The sequence below is a fragment of the Notamacropus eugenii genome, chromosome 1 (genome assembly GCF_028372415.1).
Source record: "Notamacropus eugenii isolate mMacEug1 chromosome 1, mMacEug1.pri_v2, whole genome shotgun sequence".
Lineage (NCBI taxonomy): Eukaryota > Metazoa > Chordata > Mammalia > Diprotodontia > Macropodidae > Notamacropus > Notamacropus eugenii.
Genome location: NC_092872.1, coordinates 333,510,411 through 333,530,177, shown reverse-complemented (window position 1 = coordinate 333,530,177; position 19,767 = coordinate 333,510,411). Strand labels below are relative to the sequence as shown.

General features: G+C 36.9%; 1 protein-coding gene across 11 annotated transcripts in view; it reads left to right on the top strand.

Moving 5' to 3' along the window:
• Positions 1-19,767, top strand: part of SAMD4A (sterile alpha motif domain containing 4A) — a 295,052-nt gene that overhangs the window by 212,824 nt on the left and 62,461 nt on the right. For all 11 annotated transcript variants that reach the window (XR_011971822.1, XM_072629810.1, XM_072629807.1 and 8 more), the window contains 2 exons: positions 10,605-10,714; positions 12,507-12,593. Coding sequence is in view for 10 of the 11 variants with exons in the window: in XM_072629810.1 (XP_072485911.1) it covers positions 10,605-10,714; positions 12,507-12,593 (197 nt within the window). In the remaining variant the exon portion in view is untranslated. The remainder of the gene's footprint in view (positions 1-10,604; positions 10,715-12,506; positions 12,594-19,767) is intronic.

Genomic DNA, 19,767 nt, shown 5'->3' with positions numbered 1-19,767 from the left:
CAGACTGTTGCAGTAACCATCACTTTTGACCACCTTGCATGTAGGAATTCAATATCTTAAAGTCATATTTCCAAGAAAATGTGAGTCTGCACTTATAACTTGTAAGACTGTTTTGCAGGAATCCTGTGACCTACCTAAAGGTAGGTAGTAATAGAATGTAATTTAATGTAATAGAATGACAAGCAATAAGGAGTGTTAATTAACTAAGCCAGTATTTGGTTTTTATACAAGGGACAGTTTATCACCCTACACTGGACCATTGGTCCTGTAAAAGTGGGCAAGGATATTCATTTCATGTGGGGTTGTTCTAGTGTGAAGTATTGAGTGAATGTTATGGATAGCAGTATATTCAAGGAACAAAGCTACTGAGAGTCTACAAATACCCCATTTAGGTTTATTAAATTTTGCAGTCTAGCAAATCCAGGCACTTTTTTTGCTTTAATTTTGTTTTTGTTTTTTGGTGTGTGTATGTGTGTGCGTGTGCGTGTGCATGTGCGTGTGCGTGTGTGTGCGTGTGTGCGTGCGCACTGGAAGAATGGTCTTACAAATGGGCACATTAGGGGATAAATGACTGTCTCTCCACATACTCTTCTGGTTCTCTCCCCAAACTTATGAGAAAGGTTTGAACTGAGGTATTTATAAAAGCCTCATCAGCAGACTAAGTGAAGAAAATGCATAGTCAAGTATGTGTAGAAAAGATAAGAATGGAATAAGAAAGATTGTTTTTGTGGGAAAAGCACATTTACATCTGGGTTGGCACCATTTCCTTATAATGGGACTAATTACCTTTCCCCTGTGGACAAATTAAATGACATAGCCACATATCTTAAAGCAATTGAATGAGTGATAGCCTACTCCAACATGGGAAAGATAACATTAATAAATTGTTCTTCAATTAGTTCATGGATAATTCCTTGTGGATTATCAGAAGTGGCCCTAAATGTCTTCAACTCCAAGGTCCTGTGATGTTTCTCACTTCAAAGTGTGAATGTCAGTTTAAAATCTTTAAATTAATTTAAATTTTTTGTGTGCTGGCTTGAAGAAGAAATAGGAAACAAATTAGACTGCCTCTAAACATAGCTTTTCTCTTTGAGAAGTTTGGGGGAAGGAATGTGTGTGTGTGTGTGTGTGTGTGTGTGTGTGTGTATGTATATGTGTACATACAAACATATATACAGATATGCTCCCTCTTTCCCTAGTGCCTTAATAATTTTTGCAAGTATTATTTTTTATGTTACTTTCTTGTTTACCTTGGTGTGCTACCTTCTATCCGCAATTTTTTCCATGTGCCTGGTTTATAAGAATAACACTGAATCTTTATTAGAATTTGTAAAGATCCTCAAATCTACAGGAAAAAAAACCTCTGTCTCCTTGGGAAAATAATAAAAAGTAACCATAATGGAATTTAGCTTTTCATGAATTAGTTTTATTCACAATGAGTGTGTTAGCTAACTTTTTCTCTGTATTTGATTCACTCTTTACTGTATAAACTAGGCTGACACTGATCCAGATAATGTTACTCAAATGTACAAACACTGCTTTTTCAAATCCCTCTTATGGAGGAGATAATCAAGATTCCACAAATAAACAATGTTTTTCATTCTTTCATTTTACACGAAAATTGAATTCCCACTTCTCTTCCTAGAACCATCCGAAACTGCTCCCCAATTTCTTTCCCCAAAAGACCAACTTTTGGACTCAAAAATTTATCAGCACTATCCTATCTGCTTTCTTCCTTTTTACTTTTCAGCAAATGCCAACATAAAAGTTTGTGTACTCTGTAGTACACATTTTATGTGCCTTGAAATAACAGTGATGTTAATACTCAGAAAGTAATGGAATTAGTCTACTTGAAGTAGACCCATGAGAAAGTAGGAAACTGAACTGAATACTCTTCTTTAACCCCCTGTGGAAAAGTGCAATTTGTACTTGTTTAAACCAAATGTGTGTTGGATAATTTTTTTTTCATTTTGTTCCTATATGATTACAGTCATCCTCATTGCTAGTTAATATTGAGTTTCACATGATTGGTAGCACTGTACTAGACCCTGAACCATGAAACTTGCATTGAAGTAAGAGGTGGTAGCAATATGAAATGTCAGAAACAGCAACCCTGTTGCTGATTTGGTAGAAAATATCTGAGGAGGGGATAAGACCAGGGACAAAACTTGTCACAGATTGTGCTGAAATTTGCTGCTACTTTAAACCACCATTTTCTGATGTTAGCTTTTTATAAAGGAATAAGCATTTATTAAATGCCTATTATATGCCAGACGCTGTAACAAGTACTTTGCATATATTATATCATTCTATCTTACAAGATCAATGTAAAATTGTTGTTATTTAGTCATTTTCAGTTATGTCCAACTCTTGGTGATCCCATTTGGGGTTTTCTTAACAAAGATACTGGGATGGGTTTGCCATTTGCTTCTCCAGCTCATTTTACAGATAAGGAAACCAAGGCAAAAAGGGATAAGTGACTTGCCCAGGGTGACACAGCTAGTTAAGTGTCTGAGGTCAGATTTGACCTCAGGAAAATGAGTCGTTCTGCCCACAGGCCTAGAACTCTAGCCAGTGGTCTACCTAGCTGCCCTTAGATAAAATTGATCCTGGGTAATATTTTCACATCATTTTTTCCACTGCAAAAGGAAAGAATCCCTTGCTCTTGAATTGGTTGAAGTAAGTGGTTAGAAGTATGGTGCAGGGAAGCAAGTGTTGAATTTAGAGTTGGAAAGTGTGCATTAGAATCTTTGGTCTGTCACTAATTGTGTGATCTTGGCTGAATAAATCTCTCAGCCTTACTTTTTCTATGCATAAAATGAATAGGTAAATGGACTTTCTTTAGAAGGAATTTTAAGCAGAAATCTTAGGTCACAAAGGACCTAATTAAATTAATTAAAGTAATATATGAGTAGTTACAACCATCATTAGGAATTCATATAGAGGCAGAGTTTTGCTTTCCCACATATCAACTTGAATTCATTTGTTTACCTGAAACGTAAGTATTTGGTATGTTTACTTAATTTTCTTTCTAACCAATTGGCAGCATATTACTTATAGACACATCTTCTGGTATGTTCAGGTTTGGATTCCAAAACAACTTAAAGTCCTAAATTCTTTGAACTTGGGTGTTCTAGAAAATCCCAAAGGTCATGACATTTTTCACTTTTATTCATAAGACTGAAGTGCTTTAATTATAGTAGTATAGGGTACATGGAAGTTATTCATGGCTTATTAAAATTTTGCCTTAGAGAAATGAATGGAAGAATGTCAAACCTAACATAAACTGCAAACAAGAATTTAAATTGTTTGTGCACATTTAGTCCATCTAGATAGACATTTCATCAAGGCTGGACAACTTTTGCTCAAAGGACACCCTGTATGTCTTTCCATAAAGGGTGGACAGTTGTGGCAGCAGAGTGTGGCTCACAAAGAAACATCTCTGAAATCACTAAGTCCTGTCTCTGATATATACCAGCTATGTAACTGGGCAGATTATTTAAACTCTCAGTACCCTAAGCAACTCTCTGTAACTGACTATAAATGAAGGGTTCTTAGCCTTTTCTTTGTCACAGGCCTCTTTGTCAGTCTGGTCAGTCTATGTTGTTGTTCAGTTGCTTTAGTTATGTCTAACTCTTAATGACTGACCCCCATTTAGGGTTTTCTTGGCAAAGATACTAGAGTGATTTGCCATTTCCTTCTCCAGCTCATTTTATAGATGAGGAGACCGAGGCAAACGAGGTTAAGTGACTTGTCCAGGGTTGTATAGCTAGGAAGCTTCCAAGGTTGGATTTTAACTCATGTCTTCCTGACTCCAGTCTGGCACTCTATCCACTGTGCCACCTAGCTATGAACTCTTCAAAATAATGTTTATAAATGCATAGAATAAAATATATAGGCTACAATGGAAACCAAATGTATTGAATTAGAATTATCAAAGTTTTTTCAAGTTCATGGATCCTTCGCTGAGAACCTGTGCTATAATTTATAAACTATTTGCAAATTAGCAGCAGTTACTGACAATCTCTTAGTGGCTAAATCTGATGGTTGTTTTTCAGTCCTCATGCTGTTTGACTTCTCTGCTGCTTTTGACCCTACTGATCACTCTCTTCTGGTTATTTGCTTCTCTCAATTTTCATTACAGTTCTGTCATGGCTCTTCTCATACCTGTCTGACAGCTCCTTCTCACATCCCTTTACTGGATGATCAGTCCTAATCCTATCCTAAGGTTCAGTGACCCTATCCTGAAGTTCTATCCTGGACTCTTTTCTCTCCTCTTTTTCCACTCTTTTTCAAGTCTCTCTGCTGAGCTCCAATAGGCATCACTACCTTCCTGCTGGACATTTCAAGTGGGATATCTCAGAGACACCCTGAACAACTTGAACAAAACAGAACCCATTATTTTTACCCCGGAATTTAATATGAATGAAAGAATTTTTTTTAAAAAACTTTATTAAATGTTAAGTAGGTGCCAAGCACTAAAGTGCTGAAGATATAAGTACAAAAAGTGAGACATTCTCTGCTCTCAAGGAGCTCACAATCTTCCTAGAGAACAAATTAGAGGATTTAGTTTGCAGGGTAGATGGAAAGGCTTCACAGGTCCTAGATGTGTTAGCCAACCAGATGCCAGTGCCTAGGGGTCTGGAAGATGTAGTGGCAGGGCAGATAGTAGGGTGTGGTGAAGCTCCATCTTAGCAAAAAGTGTCTCTCATTTTGTCAAACAGAATGTCATTCTTACCCCTTCCCCTGGGGTCTTGGTTCTTGGGAGAGGGAGAAGGGTAAAGGGTAAAGGAAACAAAAAGGGTTCTCCCAGTGTCAATTACTCCCACCAGCCACTCCAAGGATACCATTATTCTTCCAGTCTCACAGGTTCCCAACCTTGGTTAGCCCCAGCTTCTACTGTCCTTCACCCTACATATCCAATCAGATCCTTCAACTGCATTATCTCGATGACATTTCTTCCATCTGACCTCCTCTCTCTAAGACACAAGTGCTCTCTTGCTTCATTACATCTTGACCAGATTATTAAAGGGCTTTATACTGTGTCTTCCTGCTTTAAGGCTTTCTCCACTCTAATCCATCCACCTCAGATGCCAAAGTAATTTTCCATATAAGCAATCATTCTTCTATTCTGTAAATTCTGGTGACCCCCGGTTCTGCTAGGATAACATATAAACACCTTGGTTTGATTTGTAAAGCCCCTCACAGCTTAGCCCCAGCCTATCTTTACAGCTCCATTGTATATTCTCCTCTTTCCTCTGTAATCCAGCAAAACACACATGGCCCTCCATCTTCCATCTCTGTGACACCATATGCCTGGAATATAATCTATACTCACTTGCATATCATGAAATTCTTGATTCAAATCAAATCTTGATTCATTCAAAACACGGATGAAGTACAACTTTCTACATGACACCTTTTCTTATTCCCCCAACTGCTAGTGCCCTACCAAACTCATTTATGTATAACTATCCTGGATTTATTTTTTAATAGTTTATTCTTTTTTGTCTTTATTCTTTTAAATGTATTTGTTGTCTTTCCTGTTACAATGTAGAATCCTCGAGAGAAATAGTTGTTTTATTCTTTGTATTCATATCTGTAGCACTTTGCACATTGCCTGGCACATGCATACTTAATAAATACTTATTGATCCATTGATTGATTGCAGGTGTAATGCATTTGATTCAGTCCTCTTCTTTCTGTTGATTGTGATGCTGGACTATTTTAGATATATCTTTCTGAACTTCTTCTTGCAAGGAATTCCTCATGGAAATTCTCAAAGGATTTAAAGTTAGAATGGGGACATAGAACTCACTTGACACAGTCGAAACAGCACTGGATTTGGAGTCTGGGTGCAAGGATTCGAAGCCTGGGGCTCTCATCATATATCCACCTATAAGAACCATAGAACAGTTTCATTTATAAACTGAGAGAGTGGGGTGGGTGTCACTAATGACCTATAAGGATCCTTTTAGCTCTATATCTCTGATCCAACTCAATAATAATAGCTAGATCATATAGCATTGTAAGGTTTACAAGGTAATTTATATGCATTACGAGTCTTATGAGCATATTGACCTTAGAACAACTTTGTGGAATAGGTGTTATGATTGTCCCCATTTTACAGATCAGAAGTTTGAGACTGAGAGAGGTTTAAGTGATTTGACCAGTAAGTAATAAATAAAGGAAACTAGAAGTCAAGTGTTCTAACTCCAAGTCCAGTGATCTTTCCATTATTTTTTCTATTAAATTACATTATTGATTCATGAGTAGGAGATCTGGACATCCCTTGGGGTGATGGATTGGAAAAACAGACTCTGTTTATATCAGTTTGTGATGGTAGAGAATATAAGGAGCTGTGGAAGGTGCTGACCTTTCACCCCATGACTGTCACTAGTCATTGAAGACAAGAGTCCCTAGTTGTTATCTGAAATCAAAAATGTGAATATAATTTTGTTTTCCACACTTAGCCTTTCTGTGTCCTAGTTTATTTAATCTACAAAATGGAAATAAATTAGAATCCTTATCCCCTCTCTACCACAGATAGGGAAAATTCATGCAGCTGTCAGAAATGAACACTTGAATTTGGACAGTTGCAAGGCGCTTCTCCCTAAACCATCCCCCCCCAAAAAAATAAAAATAAAAATTGACACTCTCAGGAATAAGACACCTATTGAGGGAAAGAAAGCGCATTAGGTTTATGGTCCACAGTTTATGGTCCACAGCTAGAAGTTCTTTGATATAGGAAAAGTTTGATTATTCTGGTGTCAGAATTTAGCCATTATGCACCTTGAGTGGTAAAAGTTTTATGTGTGTGCATATATAGATATATACATATATATATAAGAACACACATGGATATATATCTAATTATATATAACACATATCTCAGGAATGTACCATTTGGTTTAGCAGTTGTCCCCTGCACACAGAGCAAGGGAATCCTTAGGTTACCTAGTGTGTTTGAGCTGTAATGACCATATTAATAAGAACCCTTTAAGAGCCCTATGACTCAGTTAACAAAGCAGCCCTGTTAAAATGGCACAACTGTGTGGTAGCCATTATTCAGGAGTCCAGAAGGGACATACGCCTTCAAAAAAAGGATTAACTTCTCTAGGAAATAGGGAAATTTTTTCTTGGTTTTCTCCCCAAAAGAGTTTAATAGATTTTAAAAGGAAGATCCTGGGTTAATTATTGTGATTCTTATTTTTGTTCATTTGAAATTTAGCATCTGAACTTTGAGGAAAAAACTTGGATGTTTTGTTAGGATGGTGTCTTGTTCAGCCAGGAACTTGCAAAGTCTTGCATCCAAAGAATTTGGATTTCTGACCATGAAGGAACGATCAAAAGTTTTAGGAAATGCTCTTTATTTTTTATGTTCTAAGGACTGATGAAAGGAAGGTACCCCACACCACTTATGAAACGATGAAAAGCAGAGGTGTATGAGCTTAAAATACAGAACTTTACTCTGCCTTTTTCTCCTCTTCAAGTATTGTTATGATAAGGATCAGTTAGTCAATAAGCATTCATTAAATGCCTACTTCCAAATTGGAAAGGATCTATACCAGAGCAGAAATCTTGTCTTTGAGGAGTTGTACAGCCAAAGAGAACTTACACATCCCAGGCCTACATTAGGACTATCCAGAAGAGATAAAGCATTAAGGCTTTCAGTTTTTGTGGTGTTTCAATCAATCAATAAAATCAAATTAAGCTCCTACTCTGTGCCAGGCACTGTACTGATTAAGCATTGGGTATGTAGTCGTTCTGTGATGCTATAGTCAGAAATGTTTATTCTTCAGTCTAAGTTTTAGGTTCCTCCAAGTTTCTAGTAGACTCTGTAAGCGCTTGTTCCTGAAGTACTAGCTAATTGGCTGCACAGCTCAGCAGCGTCTTATATCACCCTGTTAGGTGTGTCTTCAGTTAATGTGCAAGAAATCATCTTAAAACAGAGAGGTCACCTGCTGACTATTTGGCCTCATGGGATCTACTTTTATACTTTCTTAGGGGTAAAATTATATCATATTGTGAACTTGATGTAGCCCACACTTATCTGGACCAGGAAATCACATTTTTGAGAATGGCAACTTGTGTTTTTCCAAAATAAGCCTGATACAAACTTGGAATCTATGGACTAAGCCTGAATTAGTAGGCTGTAGCTAAGCTGATGTCTAGTCACTTCGTAAAGTAAAATAATGGTCAGAATGGACCCAGAGAAAATGACACTAAATTCTTGAACAGGCATCTTCTGTATTATTTAACTTTTTAACCAAACCCACTTGAGATTGTTGTTCAGTTGTGTCCAACTCTTTGTGACTACCTGGACTATAGCATGCCAGGCCCTTCTATCCTCCATTATCTCCCAAAGTCTGTCTAAGCTCATGTTTATTGCTTCCATGACACCATCTATTCATCTCATCCTCTGTTGTCCCCTTCTCCTTTTACCATCAATCTTTTCCAATATTCTTTTCCCAACATATTTTTTCAGTATTCTCCATCTACTCTCTTTTTGTCTCTATGCGTGTAATAGAAAGAATGGCCCTTGCTTGACAAGCTCTAGGAAGATTTATATGAATTAATATTTTCTGTGAAATGTCATTTGCAGTGAGATGAAGAAGTTCAATATTAAAAAAAAAAGTAGGTGAATCCTGCATAGAAGTATCTGTGAATCCTGGTAATTCCATTTGGACATCTTTTAGTATATTTAGCTTTTCATTATGTTTAGAAATTATTTATCAAATAGAAAACTTACATTTTTGGGTGCGTGAGTTGGGAACCTGATCATGAAAGCTTTTTATCACCAGGTCCGAACATACAAGTATTTTGTGATGATTGCTCTCCTTCTTTTTTCCCTTTCACTTAGGGAGAATCTAGACCAATGTAGTCATCTATATTTAAACCACTTTTCTGAACTCACGTTGAAATCAATAGTTGATCTGGGCAGGTAGGTGACTCAGTAGATAGAGCCCTGGACCTGAAATCAGGAAGGCCTGAACTGAGATGTGACCTCAGACACTTGTTAATTGTGTAACTCTGGGCAAGACACTCAAATTCTTCTAGCCTCAGTTTCCTCATCTGTGAAATGCAGACAATAATAGCACCTCTTTCCCAGGGCTATTGGGAAGATCAAATGATGATATTTGTATACTATTTACCAAAAAAAGAAAAGATTTGTAAAGCATTCTGCAAACCTCATAAATGCTTTGTAATTGTGTACTGTCCTTATCTGAGGGAAAACCAGGCCTTTTAATACAAAATTTATCCCCTATTAATATTTAATATGGATACTTCTATTAAAGCAATATTTCTGACCTCAGAAAAATCAGAACTTTCTATTGGTGGCCCCTAACAACAGAAGAAGAAAATAAACTTTGTTCCAGGTATGTTATAGTGGGGATTCTTTTGGGGATTTAGGTTTGACCGTATTACTCTCAAATTTTGTGATTCTGTATCTCATGATATCATCATGAATGATGATCTGATCCTTTGCCATTTCAAACCACTTTGCAGTTATTATCACTTCATATTGTTCCTGACTGCTTGTGGCCTTATGTGTGTTATAGGGAGAGAAACTGAAGGTTGTATAGTGGTAAAATCCCTAGGCTGGAGTGTGCAGGAGACCTCATCCCAGGTCTGCCACTCTGAGCACGTCACTTAACTTCTTAGTTTCCCACTTTAGAAAATAGAAGGGCTGGAAAAATTTATGTCTAAGAGCCCTTGTAGCTCTAAAAATCTGTGGCATTGAAATGATTTAGGTGATTGCCTTGTCTTTAGTAATTCATAGCAAGATTATATAGCTTTTTATAAGATGACTTTTAACATGGTTTTAATTGAACTTGATTGGCTAATTTTTAAGTCTGGAATTTTTAACTCATCAAATTTAAGTCATTTCAGATTAGAGTTTGCATTATGATAGAGAATCATTTAGGTGTAATCTGACTTGAATAAAGCTCACCAGCCCATTGATTTCTTTTGGGTTCTCTCAAATGCCTTTGATTCCAAATGGTTGGTGGTTTGTTTTTTAAAGTACCAAAAAATAATCAACTTCATTCCATGCTTTGGAGGTAGAAGTAACAAAAACATCCCTAGCCCATCACTCATTTACTGTTCTTTTGATCTAAGCACCTCTTGGTCTTCCACAGAGTAAAAAGATAGGTTCAATAGTAATCAGACTACATACTGTAATGATTGTATACTCCACCACCCCAAGTTTCATAGAAGTTGAAGGAACAGTCCCAACATGCTAGCCTAACCTGAAATCTTTAAAAGGAGTATATTGAAGCACAGGTAATTTACACATTACCAAAAGTAACTTCTTAATAAATGCTTGTTAGCTGACTGACAAATGAATTCTTGCCATAGCTATGATGAAGTGGTTCATCCAGAGTATTATGTTGTGTTACTGTTCAGGACACCTAGGAAATCTGAAGATGAAATGAATACAAGTTGCATATTAAAACATATAATAACAGAAGTTTCTTTCTCTCTTTCTTGCCCTTTTCTTCTTTCATTCTTTTTCTCACATTTCCCTTCCCATTCTTTTTTTTTTAATTCTCTCTTCTCCACTTTATTTCCTCCCCATCTTCTCGTCTCCGATTCTGTAGATGTTCCCGCCTGGTTAAAAAGCCTTCGCCTGCACAAATATGCTGCGCTTTTCTCCCAGATGACCTATGAGGAAATGATGGCCCTCACAGAATGCCAGCTGGAGGCTCAGGTAGGCTCTTGTCTTATGGTGAAATCCTTTCAAATTGGGCACCAAGTTGGGCATGGCATCCTGGTCTTGAGTAAATGACTCATTTTCCACATAAGAGGTCTGACCTGCCTGCAAGTCATTTCTAAAATCATGTCCAGTCACGTCTTTTAGTTTGTAGAGTTTATTGTGTTTTAATTTATACCAGCTTTTCTGCTACTACCATTAATAACTTGGGTTAGCCAATGAGGTTTGGACGTTCTTTGCTCATTTTTTTTATTAGCCTTCTGCATTATATTCAGGAGCCAACTTCTTCCTTCTCCCTAAAAAGCATCTTTTCAAAAATGACCCTGCCAGAGGCAAGCCAACAGAGTCCCTAAGAATGAGTGTGTTTCCTTCCATGCTGTGCTTGTGTAAATAGACTTGGCTGTTGTCTTTGTTTCTTCTTGGTTAAAATCCTGTTTGCATGTTGTGAATTTACTTCAGTTTCCTCTGAACAATCATTTAGATGAATAAATGAACATAATGGGCTAATAATATTTTCCTTGCAGGAAGAGGATATTAACAATATTTTTAGTGTCCCTGATTTCAACATGTACCTCCCAGCAGATTGCTAGCTTTAGCTTCTATTTTCAGTGCCCTCAACTGACCCCTTAAGACTTGGTTGAATATCAACACGGAGAAGCTAGACAAATGTTGAACTCAGTTGAATTCTGCCAGTCATGAAGTGCACTGATTTCAGCTTTAGTTCCACCCACATCTGTTTGGATGCTGGATTGCGCAATGGGATATTGGGGTTGATAAGAGGATCATTTCTAAGAATAATTTTTTGTGTGTGGGTCAGAACTGGGGGCAGGGGCAAGGGAAGGTTCCCAGAGTCATGTTATGTTAAACGTGAGTGACACAGAAAGAAGGGCAAGAGCTTGGCAGAAATTATTTCAAATATTTTAATTCTGTTAAACCGCTGTCCAGTATAGATAAAAAACATACTACCCCATGATTTATTTTAGAAAGTAGGCTCATTTTTTGATAATATCTTCTTTTTCCAAGTCAAAGGGATATCCCTGCCCTTTCCTTCCTCAAAAAAGGGCCTCTTTGGCATAGAGTATAGTAAGTCATGGGAAACTTATATTAGAGATGAGATTAGGAAAAGGACTTTCTATTTCTGTACCTAAAGGAGCCATTCTAATGACTTGCACATAGCAAAGACATTCAGCAAATGTTTATTGAATGATTCCTTGGTCAACCATTGCTATGAAGTTGAGAAAATGGAACCTCAAATATAGGACCAAATTGGCCTGATGGAATCCTGGGCATTTCTTGGGCACCAAAACCTAAAATCCAGATTTTTTTATGTCCTTTTCCTTTATAAAAGAAACCAAAAAAAAGGCTTTTGGGATCCCACCCTACACACGCTCTCCATGTTGTTTAACTTTAGCTGAGAACTGTCAGGGAAGTTTTAGAGCACGTGAAATTAGATATCTTGGAGAAGCAGAGTAGGCAGTATGATTTGCAATATTTCAAGAATGTGAAAAATGTATCAATAAGATGGTGATTAGCTGTTCTTTGTCTATTAAAGGATTCAGGTTGGGTTTTTTTTTTTTAGAATGGGTTCCTAAGGAAAGAATTGGAGTACAATTCATAGGCATATGACCATTTAAGTACAAAAAAAGAGGAGGAAAGGACTAAACAATATTTGAGGTTCCTGCTAGGTTGGTGATCCCCTGGTTGTTTCTGGCTCTTTTGATGCATTTCTTTTCAAGCTAGTAGAAAAATGCTAAAAATTGGTGCTTTTTACACTTCCATTTGATTATAGAATGTTACCAAAGGCGCAAGACACAAAATTGTCATCAGCATCCAGAAGCTCAAGGAGAGACAGAACCTGCTAAAGTCTTTAGAAAGGGTAAGTGCTATATTTATATACCTCCATAATGAAAAAAGTAGCCAAGGAGAAAATCTTTAGTTAGCCAATAGCCTATTGAGAATACCATTGAGTTACTAATTCCAACCCTAACTATAGTCAGAAAATTAAAGGATTGCAACATCAGGTCCTCTATGTCATAGGTACCCCAAATTCTCTCTATTTTTCTCTCTCACTCTCACTCTACTCTCTTTTCTTTGTACACCTAAAATTTGTCTTATTAATTAACTCCTGTCCACCATCAAATGGAATATTTGAAGATACATGCTTGACACTGGTTACGTGATAGTTCTACATTTATCTTTAAATATTTACTATTTCATTCAAAAATCATTTACTAATGTCCTCAGGGACATTACATTTACATTCTGCAAGTGAGAGTGTGCACATATCCTTGCAAAATATTTCATATTTTCTCAAAGAATAATTATGAGTTAATTTATCATTATTCAAATGGCAGGCAGCTCTAGAAAATGAAATACTCTCTACTTCCATCTTCACTTCCTTTCCAAACATGAAAATTGATCCACTCCCTCTTTAAAGACAATTATTTTTTTAAGAAAATTTATCACTAATCACTAGTTCAAATAATTGTGCTTAAGAACTACACTGAGATGAATTGGTCTTAATACATAAATAGCAAATCACCTTTTCAGTTTCTTTCTCTAAGTCTCTATCAGAATTCTGTCGATAACCGTTCATTTTTTCCTTGTATGATCATACTTAGTCTACTTTCTTTTACTTTGCATTTTTTTCACAAAGGTTTTTCTAAGAAAGAGACTTTCCAAGTGTTTCTGTAACCATGTACATAATTACTTCAGAGTATTGCATTATGTTAATGGACTACAGTTTTCACAATTACATAAAATACAGCTTTAAAAATCTTTGAAAAACCTAGCTTTTTGTTGTTTTTAGAAGCAATGTCAGGGTATTTTCATAACAAAGGTCAAAATGTGTGTTTTATTTTTTACTACCACATTATTATTTAAGAATATTCTCCTAATTGGCTAATTCTACTAATTGCCTAATTCTCCTAATCTATGAACAGTAAATGAGCACACTTGTTTTACTCCAACCCTACCACCTTTAAGTTTCCTTACTTTTTATTATTTTTGCTAATTTGATGGGCATGAGGAAGTACCTTAAGGTTATTTTGATTTGTGTGTCTTTGATTATTAATGAGGCTGAATATTTTTTCAACTGATTGTTAGCATTTTGGGTTGCATCTTTTTGAGAGGCAACATAATGTAGGGCATAGTACACAAGCCTTGGAATCAGAAAGAACTATGTTCAAATCCCATCTCAGAGATTTAGTATTTCTTATCAACTGGACAAGTCCTTAACCTCTCTATGCCTCAGTTTCTTCCTCTGTAAAATGAGGGAGATTAGACATGATGTCTCTAAGGTCCCTTACAGCTCTAACTGTATGATCCTATGAAAAGTGCCTGTTCATACCATTTTATCATTTTTATGGACAGCTAAGTGGTGCAGTGGGCAGAGCACTGGCTCTGGAGTTAAAAGGATTTGAGTTCAAATGTGGCCTCAGACATTCCTAGCTTGTGTGACCTTGGGCACTTAACCCTGTCTGACTCAGTTCCTCATCTGTAAAATGAACTGGAGAAGAAAATGGCAAACAACTCCAAGTGTCAATTTGCCAAGAAAACTCAAATGGGGTCACAGAGTGTCAGACATGATTGAAAAAACTCAACAATAGCCAAAGGTGGCAAAATGAATGGCATGTCATCCTGGAGTCAAAAAGATTCATCTTCTTAAATTCAAATCTGACCTCAAATATGTATTAGCAGTTTGACCCTGGGCTAGTCACTTAACTCTATTTGCCTTATCTCCTTATCTAGACAATGAGCCAGAGAAGGAAATGGTAAATTATTCCAGTATCTTTGCCAAGAAAACCCCAGATGGGATCACAAAGAGTTGGACACAACTAAACGACAACAGTCATTTAACCATTTATTCAAAGTAGAACTGGGATTAACAATAGTGATTTTTTTAAAGTTTCCTATGCATTTTAGATGTTTTTAATCATCAAATTTGCCATAAATGTTTTCTCCAATATGTTGTTTTTCCTTTTAATTATATTCTTCTTAGTTGTATAGAATTTTAAAAAATCTTTTTACCATTCAGGATGAGAATTATAACACAGCATTAATAGAGAACCAGCCCTAAAGTTCAAGTTCAGCCTCAGACACAGACTGGCTTTATGATGCTAAGGAAGTCCCTTAATCCTTCAGTGTCCCCAGGAAACTCTAGAGGACAGATTGCATAACTGTTGCCAACATGTTTTGGTAGAAGTTTCCTCCATGGGAGCACTCCTGTAGAAAGATAAATCGTTGTCTGGAGAAAAAAATTATTCTGATACATCTGTCTTGTCCTCAATACTTTATTCCATGTATTGAACCACAAGAAATTAATCTTCACTCCATAATTAAGATAAATATATTCATTCCACTTTCTTCTATTTTTTCTAGACATCTCTAAAATAAATTTAATATTTCAATCTCTTATCCAAGTGGAATGCTCACAGATAAATGGTATATACTGTGATTCCAAGTTCCTCTTCTCAATTAAATACACCATTTTCTCTATAAAGGTTAAGATTTTCAGTCTGGTTTGTTTGAATTCCATTGGAGTGTTTAAATCTCAAGTCTACCTTGTCACCTCTTAATAACTGATAACTAGAATAGTTAATAATATAACTTTTTTTTCATTTTTAATACAGTTCATATCACATAAAACAATTCCAACTTTTGGTCAGGTAATACTTCTTTTAAAGCATTTACAATATAGACCACAAACAAATTTTTTTTTGTTAACATTAACCAACTGAGACACAAATAATCACTATGTATGCTAACTTCACAAGTCCTTATCCTAATTGTCTCCACACTATTACTAAGAATTAAAGGACCCCAGCTTATTGCTGTTGGTCTAAAGTCCTAAGCTTAAGAGCTTAATTTTAGACTTAACCTCGGATGTTCCCCTACCAACAATCTATAATTTAATGGATCTGATATTAAGCTTACAAATCTTTTGACTGTAGGAAATTGCCACTAAGAGTAGGGACATTGCAGAGAAACAATATCTCCCCAACTTCATGTCAGTTCTAGGCAAGAGCAGATTGTCAATTTGCATTCAGTGAGGCTTAGAGTCTGCCAGGTGTCAGTGGGGAAATTGAGTCAGGAGAATCCTACTTCAGACCAGGCTGACCAGCCACTCTCCCACCCTTCCCATGAGATCACCTTTTGCAGTTCATATCAACATCTCACAGGCTTACTGGCATCATGGATTGGAGGCTCAGACTGCCTTTCTTGCTATCCATTCCTGGAGTTAGACTCAGAAGAACTGTCAGTTAATATAGTCTCATAGAATCTTAAAATAACAAGTTCCAATAACCAGGTTTCAGATATGACTGTAATTTCACATTGGCTAAGGAACATCTTTTGAGGCAAGTCTTAAGTGGCTTACATGCCTTTCTATACATGTTCTCATTCCTGATTAAATCACAATCATAAAATCAAATTTACCATTAAAACTTTAACTTTTCCATCAATGCCAAATTTTACCCGAGGTTACCTGCCTCTAGAAAACTTAGACTAAAATTCTTTTCTCCAAACTAAAGATGTCTCTGGTTTAGTCTCAGTAATTAATTCAGTCAATTGTTTTAATACTAATTGCTTTTACATCACTTTGTAACATCCAATTTTTCTCCCCATCTCTCCCCTCCCCCCATGCCCTAATACCTTGCATTCTGATTACCCCTTCCCTCAATGGACCCTCCCTTCTATCACACCCCACCCTTCCCTTATCCTCATCTTCTCTCTTTTCTTGTAGGGCAAGATAAATTTCTATACCCCATTACATGTGTTTCTTATTTCCCAGTTATATGCAATAATAATTCTCAACATACATTTCTAATACTTTGAATTCCCACTTCTCTCCCTCCTTCCCTCCCTCCCTACCCATCCCCACTGAGAAGGCAAGCAATTCAATACAGACTAAATATGTGTCGTTTTGCAAAAGACTTCCATAATAATCATGTTGTGTAATACTAACTATATTGCCCTCCATCCTACTCTATCCCCTCCTTATTTTTTTATTCCCTCAATTGACCTTGTCCCTTCCCAAAAGTGTTTATTTCTAGTTACTCCCTTCTCCCATTTGCCCTCCCTTCTATCATTCCCCTCACCCCATTTGTCACCTCTTCCTCTACTTTCCTGTAGTGTAAGATAGATTTTCATACCAAATTTAGTTATTCCCTCTTTAAGCCATATGTGGAGAGAGTAGCTTCACTTTTCCCCTCTCCCCTTCTCCCTTTTCTCCTCCATTGAACAAGATTTTTCTTATCTCTTTTATGAGTTATAGCCTGTCCCATTTCATTTCTCCCTTTCTCCTCCCAGTAGTTTCCTCCCTCACCCCTTAATTTTTATTTAATTTTTTTTGTGGATATCATCTCTTCTGATTCAACACAACCTGTACTCTCTGTCTGTGTGTGTGTGTGTGTGTGTGTGTGTGTGCAATCCCTCCACCTACCCAGATACAGAGAAAAGTCTCAAGAGTTACAAATATTTTCTTTCCATGTAGAAATGTAAACAGTTCAGCTTTAGAAAGTCTTTTATGATTTTTCTTTCCCGTTTACCTTTTCATGCTTCTCTTGATTCTTGTGTTTGAAAGTCATATTTTCTCTTCAGTTCTGGTCTTTTCATCATGAATGCTTGAAAGTCCTCTATATCATTGAAAGACCATTTATTCCCTTGAAGTATTCAGTTTTGCTGGGTAGGTGATTCTTGGTTTTAATCCCATTTCCTATGGCTTCTGGAATATCTTGTTCCAAGCTCTTTGATCCCTTAATGTTGAAGCTGCAATAATATAACTTAATAGTAATAACTAAATGCCTTCTAAGTAAGTGTGAAGGCTGGTGTGGGTGGTGTGGAGGAGAAGACTACTGAACCTAGAGTCATGAAGATCTGAGTTCAAATCCAGCCTCAGACACTAGCTGTGTGACTTTGGGCAAGTTACTTAACTTCATTCATCCTGAACTTCCTCCTGTATAAAATGGGAGTAATAATAGCACCTACCTCCCTGGTTCATTGTGAGGATAAAATGAATTTTTTTTAAAGTTCTTTGCAAATGGGCCATACAAATGCTAGCTAGCTGCTATTATTAACTGATGGATCCCACAGCACATCCACTTGAAAGCAATACGAGGACACTCTCAAGGTCTCTCTTAAGAACTTTGGAATTGATTGTGTGACATGGGAGACACTGGCACAGGACTGCTCAGCATGGTATACCCACATCAGAGAAGGCTCTGTGCTCTATGAGCAAAGCAGAATTGAAGTAGCTCAAAAGAAATGCAAGATGAGCAAGTTTAGAGAATCCACCCCAAATGTTCATATGGGTGACTTGTGATCAACCTGTGATAGAACATTCCAAGCTTGTATTGGTTTGATCAGCCACTGTCTGACACATTGTATTTTGACTTCTAGCATAGTGATGTCATTTTGGTCTTCTTCCAGAGGGAAGGACAACTACCATCACCATACCCACTTACCTTTCATCTGTTTATCCGTTTCACTAATTTGCCCACCCAGCAATCCACTCTATCAATTTGTTTAATACTCTACTTATTCCACTTACCTTATCTTAGTTACCTCTTACCAGAGACTACTTTCTCCTTCTTCCTGAATCTGCCTCTTCAGATTCTCCCCCCAATCCTTTTATAATCCTTCTTATCTTTGATCTGTATCTTTCATCCGGAAAGAGTACTATTCTTCAATTTTCCATTAATTTTCTCCCAAATTTGGCCAAATTTCTCTATCCCAAATTCAACTTCTATGTGTAATCTACATGACTTATTCAGTTGAAGTGCTGCTTTGTCTACTTCTGCCACAGAAACTGGAAGTGGAGAATCAACAACATTTTTGCCAAGTACATTTATTAAATAATGAATACTTTTCCTAAACTTTATTTTCTAAAGATTCATCAAACACTAATCATTTGCATAAATTTGGTTGGATGTTTTGCAAATCTATTCTATTCCATGAACCATTTTCAGAGGTTTTTGGTGTGTTGTGCCTGATAGTTTTGATAGTAACTATTTTGCCAGCTTTTCTTTTTAGTTTTGTTGTTGTTTAATCATTTTTTCAGTCATGTCCAATTCTTCATGTCCCTTTTTGGGGATTTTCTTGGCAAAGATACTGGAATGGCTTGCCATTTCCCTCTCCAGCTTGTTTTACAGATGAAGAAACTAAGTCAAACAGGGTCAAGTGACTTGCCAAGGGTCACCCACCTAGTCTGAGGCTGGATTTGAACTTAGTGTTCCTGACTCCAGGCCTAATATTCCATCCACTGTGCCACCTAGCTACCCCCTATAAGTTTAAGGTGTTCCTTAATATTTTTATGTACTTATTTTTCCATTAATATTTTTTTTACTAGTTTTATAAAGAAGTCCCCTGCCCCTTTTTATGTTGATTGTCAATCAATCAATCAATAACTGGTGATGTGTTTACAAGTGTGAACCTTTTCTGAAGAGGCCAACCATTGGCTGATGGAAGATGGCCACATTCCCTGAAGAGCTTTAAAAGACAGCTTGAGAATCAGTTTTAAGTTAAAGCAAGCCAGGAGTCAGAAGTGAAGAAAGAACCTAGACCCTGTGAAGGAACCATTCTTGAGTAGGGAAGAAGAGATTACTTTTTTCTTCCTTCAACTAGATCAGCCAAGTCATTTTAAAGTGAAGTTTCTTAACTACTAAGAGACATCGCATCTACCAGGGAGCAGAGATCCACATGCCAAACAGATATGGATACCATAGAGATATAGTAACTTGAAGAAGGAGTCATCTTCCTCATTATATGAGTAGGACCTCTGGTAGCTGAGAAGAGAGCTGGCTATGGAATAAAGAGAGAACTAACTCTGGGAATAAATAGTCAAGTTGCAGAGAGGAGCAGAGCCTGGGAACTCAGCTGAACCACATACCCAGGAGGGAAGATGTACTTGGGGTGGGGGGCTTTCTAAGAAATCCAGTAGGAGAGAAAAAATCTTATAGTTTTGGAGTTGCAAGTTGCCCTAGACACATATATTCCCTAAATGTTTCCCCCACTAACATTACACTCTATATGTTAGTGCCCTCTATCCTCAT